Genomic DNA, 13,085 nt, shown 5'->3' with positions numbered 1-13,085 from the left:
TGTTAACATTTCCTAATATTGACAAAGTCATGTATTTGCTTCTACAAATTGTAAGGTCACATGCTAATCTTGTTGGTAATGGGCATTCATGTTTGTATGAATATCTGCTTCAAAATTATTTGAAGCAGTTTAATTTTAACACAACAAAAAGACTCAAAGACCTGATAGGCTATAGTCAACCTGGGATGATCCATACAAATATCTACTACAAAGTTAGTTCAAATGGATGACCTTGACCTACAATGTACAGTCAACACATGAAGTGACTCATATTATGATCAACAACATTGACAATAGACGGTGTCCTGAATATTTTTTATATATACAAATTATAGCATGTCTTCAACATGTAAGTGCATCTAATTCAATGTCGAAGAAAATGTCATAGCATACACAATATATTGTGTCTCCAACATATTTTCAAGGCAGAATGACGAAATTAATCAAAGTGCATTAGTCTACTAGCTGGTATATTGCTTTTAGAGAAAAATGTATAAATTAAGTGAAAATACATAAATTGTAGCAGAGATTTAAATAGTACATTTAAATCTCTGATTGTAGTTAGTATTCGCACAATGTAAAAAAATATGCATGTATTTATTTATATCATAACTTTAATTAAATAAGTTTAATTATCATGGTCCTGATATTCCTCGAAACAAATGTGCAGACATATTAGTCAAATAAAATAAGTCTGATGAAAATGTGCACTTGCCAACACATATTTGAAGAATTTATTTCATTAGAAGTGTGAAAAAAGTGGTAAAGGGATGAATAACAAAAATCTATAGTTTATATGCACAAATTTTGAGTCTGTCACTGAATCAAATTAACACTCGTGTCTAGATAAAATGAGTCTGTTTTAAACTTTTATTTAAAGTTGAAATTATCAGTTCATTGCCCTTTCCTTGAACTTATGTAATGCATCGCTATGTGACCAATCAGAACTTTCGTCCTAGAAAACAACCTTTACGCAGAGTCAACGTTGTGCTCCACGCGTGTTTCTCAGAACCAAAACATATGACGAAATCCTACCTTCACCCTTTCTGATTCGCTTAAAATAGCGCAGACGTCATCATTCTAATTATAGATGTTAAGAAACGGGACTTTTCGTTTTAATATTTTGGGCGATGACCCATTTGACACGTATATTTTCTGTTGTCACTAGACATAGCCACACGGAAACAATACATTTAGTCTAACACGAGAAGGACAGGATCGTTTGATCGACTACTAGAGGATACATTTTATGTTTTGACGACAGCATTCTCCCAACGTCAACTACCTGCAGTGGGCGGAGATTACTCTTCTTTCATTGGTCAATGTTAAGGTTGACGTCAGAATCACGAGACATTTCCCGTACTTTCCACAGAACCAAAACAAACTCCATGTTGGATTGCTTCTGATGTAAACATTGAAACTTTTTTCCGTGATTAAGGCGATTTTTCAAGGTGAAGAAGTGGATTCTTCGGATAATATCGTTAAGAAAGAGACAAGGAAGAAAACTGTGTCAGTTTTAGAAAGGTGAGTCGTTCACAAGTGTCACAAACTGACTCGAAATATTTCGACCTATTGTGTAACTTTTTTCTGTTGTCTGTGCGTTGATCAGAGAAAATATCGTCAATATAACCATTTAATATGAATAATTGAAGGGGAAGTTATTGAAAATACGCTTGTACCAATATTTGTTATGCATCTTTTATAGTTGAAAGTTGCTGATTTGCAAAATCTAGCGATGTTATAATGAGTAAGTGATCTGCCAGTGGAACGTGACCTATTGACCTTTTGTGGTGGGTTTGTTTACGTCGGAGGGTCGGGACGTAATCGGTCGCCCAGGGGTAAAGACATTGTTTATTTTTAGCCTTAATTGTTTCGTTAAGTGACAGTAAATACGTGATATACGTAAGCAGTGTCGTAGTGAGTGGTATGTAGCGATACCATCTGTCAATGAATGGGGCTGCGAGTGAAATACGGGATAGGCACCACGCTGTAACTTCAGATGACTAACGTAAAGATCCTGTACAGTACAGTTTGTGACTAAGGGTGCGGCGCCACACGTGAACTGGCCGCCATGGGGATTACTTTTATTCATTTGTAAATTGTGGTAATTTAGTCTTAAGAAAATCTCGTGGTTTCATTTTGGGGTTTTCCCCATCCGATAAAAAAATATAAGCGTAATTAGACCAATGGTGATCCGATCAAAAAGTGCTGTGTGTTTCCCAGTTCTGTGTAGTCCCATGGATAAAAAGTCTCAAAGTTCAGGAAAACCACCCTGGCATGGATTTAACCTTTCACGATTGAATTTAATACGGAGATGGAATACTTTACCACTGTATCAGCGAGGGTAAGACAAAAAAGTTTGGTTAGGCCTATAGTACACGAGTTTATATAATACATGTGTACTATCTCATACAATTAATAAGAGAAATTTATGACTAGTTTATACATACTATTTGATTTGTCTAAATATGATCTATGACTTTTATTAGTTTGTTTTATCAACTTTATTTTTAATAAGCGATATGAAAGATATGATACCCTGAAACTTCAAAAGTTGTTTTTTTGTACTTTAGTTTATATAAAAGTTGATATCAATATTATACCTTTAGGCCTAGATATACATGGTTAATTGGATATAATGATTCTTTAAATTCTAAAGCTTTTTCTAATATTATGCTAGAACTCATCTAGAAATGGCTAAGTTGTTACAATTAAATAATAAAAAAAAGTACTCTATTCCCCTGAGAATGATTTTAGGAAGGTGTCACCTGAGAATGATTTTAGGAAGAGGATGGTTTCATATGTTTATGGTTCCTTGTAGAACAGCCAATCATATGACAAGGCCAGCATACTATTTCTCAGAAACCATTTAAATGATGTTTTCTGTGAATTATGAATTAATTCTATATCGAATTAAAACCTTGTTTAGGTGTGTAAAGTACCACTAAAATTTTATGATTTCTAATTATATTAAAAATCCACAACAAAATTTCATGTTTAATTATGTGGCACATTAATCTTACAAAAACTGAATAATTTATCATTATGGATGCATAATTAGTACCAGGAAGTCCTGAATTGAATGTAAGCACAAAAAATACATTTATAGTATAAAGTACCAAAAATATATCATGTCTGCATGAATTTATATATTCAAAAGAAAACTCAGGGAAGCATTGTCATAATGAAAGTGAGGGGACATTAGTTGTTTATAGTACAAATATATACAATATTGCACTTTTTTTTAAATAAGGATTTTTTTTACTATTAATTGGTAAATGTAGATAAATATGTGTGATGATATTCTGACGTTTTAGTTTTTTGTATAGTAAGGAATGTAAAAGTATCTCAATATTGAAACTGTTCACTGAATTTTAGCTTATGCAATGTGCAACATGTGGGATGTAAGAGTTGCTTCCCTTGAAATTGACCGATTTCTGAAATTGTAAACAGAAACATGTGCAGTGCCATCTAAGGTCAAGTTGACAACAGATAGAGATAAACATGTTTATTGAAATGAGTAAATTGATTTGTTTTGATCCTTACATGATCAGAATTACGATTGAATAATTCAATTTCTACATTTTTTTAAATTTGGATTTTTAGATACATTAGCAAATTATGTGTGTGTTATTTACACTGATATGTATAATTTGTCAATATTAGCAAATAGTCTACAAATCTTTGTTCATTTATCTTTATTTTTTCTCAAAGTTTGAACTTTAATTGTTACATGTATATGAATATGTATAATCTTATAATAATTATATACTGAATGATAATTATAGTGGAATATATCATATGGCAATAGAGATAAGTGTATAGAAAATATATTTTAGGAGTCTCAGTATGTGTTCAGTTTATACAGGCAATGGTCTGTATTGGTTTATATGTAGTAAAGTACTGGTATGTATATTTACAGATACATATATCCGGGTATATGTGTATCTATGGTAATATAGACTGCATTATCAAACCATTAGACCTGGCCCTTATTTGTTGAGAATTAAGGACTAGATTATCTCACCTTAAGACATGTCACAGACAAAAAAAAAAAAAAAAAATTCAAGCCAGGTAAGCTCTAGTTGTGATTGGTGAGTACTAATTAATAATTTCAAAAGGTATTTCAATACTTTGAGGTGTGGGTTTGTGTACTAAAATTTAATTACACATTGAGATCAGGGATGTGCATTAAAATTTAATGACCTTTAAGTCAGGGTCTGTGTATTTTAATTGAATTAATTTGAGGTCAGGGTCTTTATACTAAAATTTAATTACCTTCATACTTGGGTCAGTGTACTCATTTAAGTTTCATTACCTTGAGATGTGGGTTTTTGTATTAAAATTTAATTACACATCAAGATTAACTTTAATTACTTCGAGGTCAGGGTTTGTGCATTAAAATTTAATGACCTTTAAGTCAGGGTATGTCTATCAAAATTTAATGACCTTGAGGTCCAGATCTGTATAGAACTGTGCATGTCTGTCTACTTTAAACAACACATAGTTAGGGTGCTTTGGTTTGTTTTCTTTTGATAGACATGTTTTACGTCAGCAGTGTATAATTATGCAGATTTTTTGATGTTAAGTAATGGGTGTGGCTAGATAAAGTGATAGGCCTCAGATAAGTAAATATATATGTATATAACCCATAAACAAAATATGTTATCATTAATCTTTTGGATAAACCCATGAACATGCTGTATTGGCACCTGAACATGTACTCTATAGGTTTATTTAAGGTCTGAAAAATTCACATTCGTTGATAAGCATCAAGGTCTTTGTAATGATTTAAAGGGAGACTTAAATCTTATAACCGAGATTATCAGGTAGTTAAGATAAGGATGTAAATGTAGATCAATTTGGTGAAGATGAATTTTAATACATGATCTGCCCAGTAACAAAGTGAACAAAAAGGTTGAACAGGTACATGCAATTTATGAAGAGTCTGAGAGCTAGCTCTTTTAAGATAGCAAGCTGACAAAAGCAGAATGTGGCCGGAAATATGAGTTAATGTTCTTGTCCTGACACTAGTTATAAGTCTTATAACAATTTTTACCATAAGAATTCCATTACTGCAAAACCGAGTGTCATGTCCGAAAATCAGGCCAGCGCCATTTTCTATCTCGTTACCTTTAATCTACTTTATTAAAAAAAGATATATATATTGTCGATTGTCTAATAATAGTTCATGATCTTAGTGGGGCAATGTCTTTCCAACTACTATTGACCTTTGACCTACAGTATTCAAGCCAAAAAAACTTTTTCCTACTTTAAATTGATAGGTTGTAAAATTTCATGTTTGGTTGATAGAATCACAATGATGGATACCCAATAGGAAATCACTCAGACCTACATTTTGACCATTAGGAGCACACTCTTACCTGTATTTTGACCATTAGCAGCTCACTCTGACCTACATTTTGACCATTAGCATCTTACTTTGACCTATATTTTGACCATTAGTACTCACTCTGACCTACATTTTGACCATTAGCATCTTACTTTGACATACATTTTGACCATTAGCAGTTTACTCTGACCTACGTTTTTGACAAATTGCAGCTCACTCTGACCTACCTTTTGACAAATAACAGTTCACTCTCACCTATATTTTGATCAATAGCAGCTCACTCTCACCTATATTTGACCATATTATAAGCAGCTCACTATCACCAATATTTTGACCATTTAGGTTTACTTCCCTGGTAGTTTTGGTGATGGATTAGTCGGTCAGATTATGCAAAGAAAAACCACAGACCTACAGGTGTATTGGCAGCTTATAGGCCTCAAGGCTGTGACCTAGAACATGAATGATACCATAGAAGAATACACTTAGGATAACCACTGTTGTCCATGGCCTGTTTTCATTTTACGTACACTCGATCATTCATTGCAACTTACATACAGTTAAACCTTTTTAACTCAAAATCATGATCATATAATGAATATACTGTTTAATTCAAATATTGCCCCGACGTAACTCTCTGTATAATCAAGTCAACTAAGCGTATTTTCAAAACTCATATAACTTGAGTGTAACCATGGTTAACTCTAATAACTTGTAATGTTACCATTGTTTTGAGTTCATAAGGTTTGACTATATATTTATATAACGTTTATATTTACAATTTTCACAGTGCACCGCAGCAAGGAGGATCTGCGCCTCAATCAAAGATCTACCAGTCCTTAGGGAACCTTGGCCCTTTGCAGCGCCCTCCAATCAGCTGGGCCAGGCAACAGGGCATCCTGTCATCACAACTGCCCTTACCCACACGGCAGATGACCGTTGGATCTATGCAGGCCAGGAATAGGGTTAGTATTGATTAATGTATTGGTCTATTGTTGAGAATAGATGATAAATTGGTCAAAGCAGCAGGTGATCAAATGGGTGTAGTTTACCTAGAGTTTGGCATTTACCTTTCACCAAACTGGCTGAGTTTCATCCCCAGCATGAACATCAGTGGTCATCTAACGTGAGTTTTCTCTTAGCTAGCTGATTTCCTCTCACTCTAGACCACATGCACACTCAATTTCCTGCTATCAAAAATGATTTATATAATTGATTTAAGTTTTTTCTCATTAGATATAAAATATGTAAATTTTAAAAGCAGGTCAACATATGCACATAGTAATAGTGCAAGGATTTTTGAAGTCAAGGGAAGGTGAGCTCCATGCATCCTTTTGACTACAACTCTATTTCAAATTCTCCATATCATTTATGAAACATTGTATTAATCAATATAATTGTTTTATCAATTATAGCCAGAACAAAGAAAGATGGATTCGAGTTTCTATGGCTACAACTTGCCTACTGGTCAGACGCTTGGTGAACACTCCCTTGCTGGAGGAGAGCTGGGATCATTTGATGCCTCAATATTTGCATCAAGTCCAAATTCCTTATACATGTATGAGCAGGAGAAAGCAGACATGCAGAGCTCCTTGAATGTGCCCAACTGTACAAATTCCAGCAACATGTTTTTCTCGGATGACTTTGACCTGGAGGACACGTATGAGACCTCCCAGGATATCGCTCTTGTGTCAGATAACTTGTTAGTGGAAGGGACATGTGCTACCTCACAGGATTCAGATGGACAGAACAAGACTTTACAGTCACAGCTGAGTAAGTGTGATGATGTGTTCGAGGATCCAACATTGGCTGAATTAAACTTTCATCCATTGTTGGAAGATATTGGGAATCTCGCGCCAAATTGTTCCTCGTCAGAGGTGAGAGGTAAAAGTTCAACATCAACAATGCAAAGTTCTTTGACAAGAGACTACTTGAAAAGTTGGGAATCCATGCAAAGTAATGTTGATAAGAAAGGGACACAATCTACTGCCTCCTCTGCACTGTCATCTGCTTGGACACTGGCAGGACTTTCAACATCATCAACAGCTACCTGGCCAATCGGAGGCCTGACTAAACCATCCACGACAACAGATACTTACTTAAACAGACGGACACTCTCTACTTCAAGCATGAGCAATAAACCCACTGTGCCATTACGACAAATATCTGAAACTGTGTCAAGTTCCACGGATATGAAAAGTGAGTTAACTCCCCTGCCAGACATTTGTACCAGAGGCAGTGTGAGCACTGAAAAGTGTAGTAACCAGGTATTAAAAGCTTTGATTGGAAGCAAAAGAGTTCAGTCACCTCCTCGCATAACGCCCGTCACCACGTCCACAACTACGCTTGGGAAACGACGAAGTCCTGTGTCGACCCCATTTGACTCCAGTGACGTAGACCAAAAGTGGGAGGAAATACGACAGTTTATACATGACGACATGCATAATCTGCCCACACGGTCGAAGATAAAGAGAGAGAGCATTGGTAAGTGATGTAACTGGGTCGGTGAGTTGTTGAGGTTATGATTGTGTTTTCATCATCAAATTTCTCTTACAAGTCAAAATTCAAAAGCCCACATTAATTCCAATTGAAACACACCATATAAACATACAGATGTACTCTGTACCAGGTTATTCTTTTATACTAGTGATATCCAGATTTTATATCATAACTGCATAACAAAACAAAATGTGATGGAATTAGCAATTTGACAGAAAACGACTCTTATTATTGATTATTTCCATCTTGAAAGTAAATATAAAATCTGCTTACAGATAGACTATCACTGATATTTTTTTCCTTACATATATGCTGTTTATACAAGTCTTCAGATTATGACAAATGCACCATTTCTTTATAAACTTGTGATTGTTTACAGATTCTGTTGGGTCGGTGGCCTCTGTAGACGAGGGAGACAGTGATATTGGAAGCAGCAGTGAGGATGAGGACTGGAACGACTCAGACTCAGGTAGATAATTATTGTAGATTTCTCTGGTGAAGTTAAGTTTAACTTTATAAACGGATACAGGATCTAAACAAAGATTCTTTTTACTGAGTTCAAATATAAAAATTGTACAATGTACGTGAAAGTGACTTAGATTAGATTGGCCCAGTTGATGGACAGATTTATTTCAATGCAAGTGGTCGAGTTTGTAAGTTTAGCATGGGCTAAACATGTGCTGACTAGACATTTTGACATGTAAGACTGTGTGTCATATGTTTGATAACTCATCTCATATCTAGACAATGACCATAGCTGCTATTAGAATACACAAATATATGATCACCTTATTATAAAAAGTGTGAGAATCGTGTCCTTAACATTTGTCACTTTTCATTCAAAATGCCTTTTGATCACAACCCACCGTCCCATTTCTAGCATTTTCATATCACATAGATCTAATTACATGTGATTCAGATCGACACATATTTGGTACATAGAATATTTCTAATTAAAGCTATTTTGCACATTTCAGATTCAGACAACAATCAGGATTCCTCCTGGTCGGCTAAAAAGAAGAAGGACTCCACGAGTAAAAAAGACCAGTATTTCTGGCAGTACAACATCCAATCAAAAGGGCCAAAAGGCACACGCATGAACTTTGACCTTGAGCCCAAAAATCCCCATGTGTTACAAGACTTTGAGGATCCTGTGTTTGACCTTGAAAAGGGCAGAAAGCTTGGTCTGTGTAAGTCAATTAGACATGGTGGAAAGGCTCGCAAGGGAGACGGAAACAATGTGGAGCCCAACCCCAAAAAATTAGGGGCAATCGGGTTACAATTAAAAAAGATCAACAAACAGATCAATGCTTTTGCTCCTCTATGTGACATGCCTGTTTCCACTCGGAACAAGTCAAAGAAGGAGAAAAACAAACTGGCATCAAGGTGAGGCCACTTCTGAGTTTGAATTATGTTAAATAGTATAAGAAATGTTTTAATGGTTAATTATGGTTACTTACCAATACTTAATTATTCCACTGTTGTTGTAATCATATGCTCAGATTTTTACAGTACATGATCACTTTCAATATAAACAAACCACTTATGAAACCAACAAGAGGAATGTTCAATATGTAATTTACATAATAGCCTACCCCTACTGATGTTCATATAGAAAGGGTAGGCTATAACCTTTCTTCCAAAACCAGGGCACACACTTTTGATGAAATATAACTTATTCCATCACTACTTTTCTGTTCTAGTATCACCTGATGAGCTCTAATTAACAGAACTGTGACTGCAGTCACATGTTCCAATGTCATTCGACATTTTACTACAAATTGACTTGTTCTCATATCTTGTAAGTTTAGTCAGGTTTCACTGTAGATCTACAGTTGTGCTATCCCTCCTTACTTATCTGCTATATTTGTGTTACAGAGCTTGTCGTCTAAAGAAGAAGGCCCAACATGAGGCATACAAGGTGAAGCTGTTCGGATTGGAGCTGGAACATAAACAGCTGATGACGGTGATGGACGAGATCAAGTCCCGTGTACGTCTGGTCCTCGACAAGAAAGAAGAGGAGGGCAACTTATCCAGTCATCTAGACAACCTAATCAAACAACACCTCAGTATGTATTAGGCCAGGCCCTGATTTCCCGAAAGAAACTTTAGTAAAATTCTGACTTAAGTCATTCAATTTTTATGTAAGTTTCATAAGGAGAAAAACTTCAGTTTTGACTTAAGTCTGCACTTTTGTTTCAAGAAATTAATGTCTGAACATTGTAATTGTCTGCCAAATCAAAAATAATCAGTATAATAGATTGATCCATTAATTATCATGATAATGTAAAACTTCCATACTCTTTATGTAATATTATTTTCCTGATGAAATAAATTACATGCAAATATTTTTCTAATAGGGAATTTTAATGAATGAGCCTAACCTTGAAATCGTTGGTTACAATGTCATTAATCTCAATATTATGGCTATTTATAGATTTATTGTATAAAATCAAGAAAAATAATTGTAAATTTTACTAAGTTGTCTATGCTTTACTTTCAGCTGTTATGGTGGCTGGTCACACCACAGACTTCGTAAACAAGGTCATTAAAAAGGTCGAGGATGGAGACCCCACTGGTGGTCTGGAAACCTGATGTCAAAGGTCAACATATGACAGGAGGAATCAGCCCATTGGGTGCGGCTGAAAACCGATATCGGCCCCACATCCATACAAGTGTTCATAAATCATGTGATTATGTGATGCAATACAGTGATCATGTGACTTGTCCGTGAGCATGTCTTCAAGGTTGTTACATCATGACTTTAATCATATGATTGTGTGACTGACATCTTATTGTTTACATGATTTAAGTCCAACCATTCAGTGACTATATGTTATCATGTGGCTTGGATTATATGACCATATGATAACTGTAAATGTTTTCAACAATGATTTGACAACTGTAAGGTTCAATGTTTTACAATACAGAATGTTGTGTTGTAATTGCTTTTATCATCCATTAACTGGGGAAAATACCTACCAACACAAAGATGTCATTAACTGGGGAAAATACCTACCAACACAAAGATGTCATTAACTGGGGAAAATACCTACCAACACAAAGATGTCATTAACTGGGAAAAATACCTACCAACACAAAGATGTCATTCTAGTAGTTCCATATACCTCATGGTTTAAGGTTATGTTTTGCTACCATATCAATATAAAGTTAGATATGAATCATGACTGTTAAGTGAGTACAGTGGAGCGGTAGTAATCTGGACTTTGATTGTTTGGAAAATTCACAAACCGGATGGTAATGTCAGGGAACAATTTTGATTATGTATTTTTGCAGACAAATTTCTTCTCAACGAAACATTTGTAATTCAACTGGTGTTGGCTTTGAACATAAGTGTCTGTTTGAACATAAGTGTCTGGATTATTGAAGGTCCACTGTATTTTACCATGTATCATCTTGGTATATAGCTTTAAAATGTAATTTGTATCTGACTACACTTGACATTTGCTCCAGAAAACTGGTTCTTACACAGGTCACAGTTAACAAATGTGTACAATTGTAAACAAATGTATACAACTGGGTACCAGAGTTGTGAAATATACACATTACATGTTTATGAAGTGTGCACGCGAGTTATATGAAGTGTACATTAGTTACACATTATACAGTGTGCATAAGTCATAAGTTACACATTGTACATTGTACATGTCATAAGTTACACATTGTACAGTGTACATAGGTTACATATTGTACAATGTACATGTCATAAGTTATACATGACATAAGTTACACATTGTACATTGTACATGTCATAAGTTATACATGACATAAGTTACACAATGTACATTGTACATATGTCATAAGTTTACACATTGTACAGTGTACATAGGTTACATATTGTACAATGTACACATAAGTCTTACATACATATAGTTATACATGACATAAGTTACAATTACATGTACATGTTACATATGTACATAGGTTACATATGTACAATGTACATATAAGTTACATAGTGTACATCACTTGTACACATTGTACATGTACATCATAATAGTGTTACACATTACATATTGTACACATATGTACATAATTCACACATTGTACAGTGTACATAGGTTACATATTGTACATCAGTTACACATTGTACATTGTACATATGTCATAATTTACACATTATATTGTACATAGTTACACATTGTACATGTACAGAGTACATCAGTTGCTCATTGTACATTGTACATACCGTAAGTTGCACATTGTACAGTGTACATACCGTAAGTTGCACATTGTACAGTGTAAATATGTTACATTAGATATGTGTTCACCAGTTGTACAGTGCACAAACTAAATTGTACACGAGTTTGTGTGTACTGAAAATTTACACTAGCTGTACTCATGTGTACTTGACTCCCAAGCAGTGTATCAGTGTTGAACATGAAATATACTGTATATTTTACCTGCTAAACAGTATTAAAGTTTGTACACCAGTTTATCTAAGTGTAACGGAGCAACTTGTGGTTGACAGTTGACTTCATTCTAGCAGTTAAAGACTTTGTGTAAATGAACTACTTTTCAGTAACAAATGTACCATCAAGATTAATACTTTAACACTGAATGTTCATAAGCCAAGATAAGCTTGAAGTTTATAATTCATTTTATAGGAAAGAGTTTTTTAAAAGACAGATACCTATTATGGTATTAGCTTTGTGAAATCGAAGAACATCTTTGAGGAGTTGATATTTCATATATGTCCCAATCTATTGACCTTCATTCTGTGTGGATCTAGATAATCAAGAATTTAGACAATACAAAAAAAATGTATTTATTTATTTCATCTGACAATACTGTAAACATACTTATTTTGGATGTAATGATATGTACCATGTTCTACTTAACTCGTTCACCCCTGAAAAAACATATGAACTCTTCCCTTTATAAAGAAGGAATGGTTCATTATGAAATTGGAGGTGTGGATGAGCTAAGGAGATTGTATATCATCTATCAACTTTGCTAACCGAGAGATTATCACACTGACTACCCTAGGCTAGCGAAGTTGATCATCTGTGACATTGTAAATATCGTCCTGAACACTTTGTGGCAATATCTGTGATGACAAAGCAATAACAGCTCTTGTGTGATGTGATATTTATGTTGATGGAAGATAATTTTGTTTTATTCTTTGTTAAACTTTTATTTAAGCACACTAATGCCCTCGAAGTCGTTACGATAGCTCTGTACAGCTAGAGAATAAGCCAATGAAGATGTAAGG

At 34.6% G+C, this 13,085-nt stretch overlaps 1 protein-coding gene across 2 annotated transcripts; it reads left to right on the top strand.

Annotated features, from left to right (window-relative positions):
• Positions 1 to 1,192: 1,192 nt before the first annotated feature.
• On the top strand, positions 1,193 to 11,715 carry LOC138334988 (CREB3 regulatory factor-like). 2 transcript variants are annotated; one of them, XM_069283872.1, is made up of 7 exons: positions 1,193 to 1,524; positions 6,141 to 6,315; positions 6,766 to 7,834; positions 8,229 to 8,318; positions 8,827 to 9,235; positions 9,728 to 9,918; positions 10,353 to 11,715. In XM_069283872.1, exons 2-7 carry the CDS (start codon positions 6,283 to 6,285, stop codon positions 10,442 to 10,444), a joined length of 1,884 nt encoding a protein of 627 aa, XP_069139973.1. In that variant the 5' UTR covers positions 1,193 to 1,524; positions 6,141 to 6,282; the 3' UTR covers positions 10,445 to 11,715. The 2 variants fall into 2 exon arrangements, with proteins under 2 accessions (XP_069139973.1, XP_069139972.1); XM_069283871.1 differs by lacking the exon at positions 1,193 to 1,524 and adding an exon at positions 1,791 to 2,344.
• The last annotated feature ends 1,370 nt before the right edge of the window (positions 11,716 to 13,085 follow it).

Source organism: Argopecten irradians, chromosome 11, assembly GCF_041381155.1.
Source record: "Argopecten irradians isolate NY chromosome 11, Ai_NY, whole genome shotgun sequence".
Lineage (NCBI taxonomy): Eukaryota > Metazoa > Mollusca > Bivalvia > Pectinida > Pectinidae > Argopecten > Argopecten irradians.
This window is presented reverse-complemented; position numbering and strand designations above follow the sequence as displayed.

Bases quoted from the DNA above. Each gene is read 5' to 3' on its own strand.
- LOC138334988 (XM_069283871.1), top strand. From the start codon at position 2,187: ATGGTGATCCGATCAAAAAGTGCTGTGTGTTTCCCAGTTCTGTGTAGT. The intron at 6,316-6,765 runs GTTAGTATTGAT...TATCAATTATAG, and splicing joins CTATGCAGGCCAGGAATAGG to CCAGAACAAAGAAAGATGGA. The intron at 8,319-8,826 runs GTAGATAATTAT...TGCACATTTCAG, and splicing joins CTGGAACGACTCAGACTCAG to ATTCAGACAACAATCAGGAT.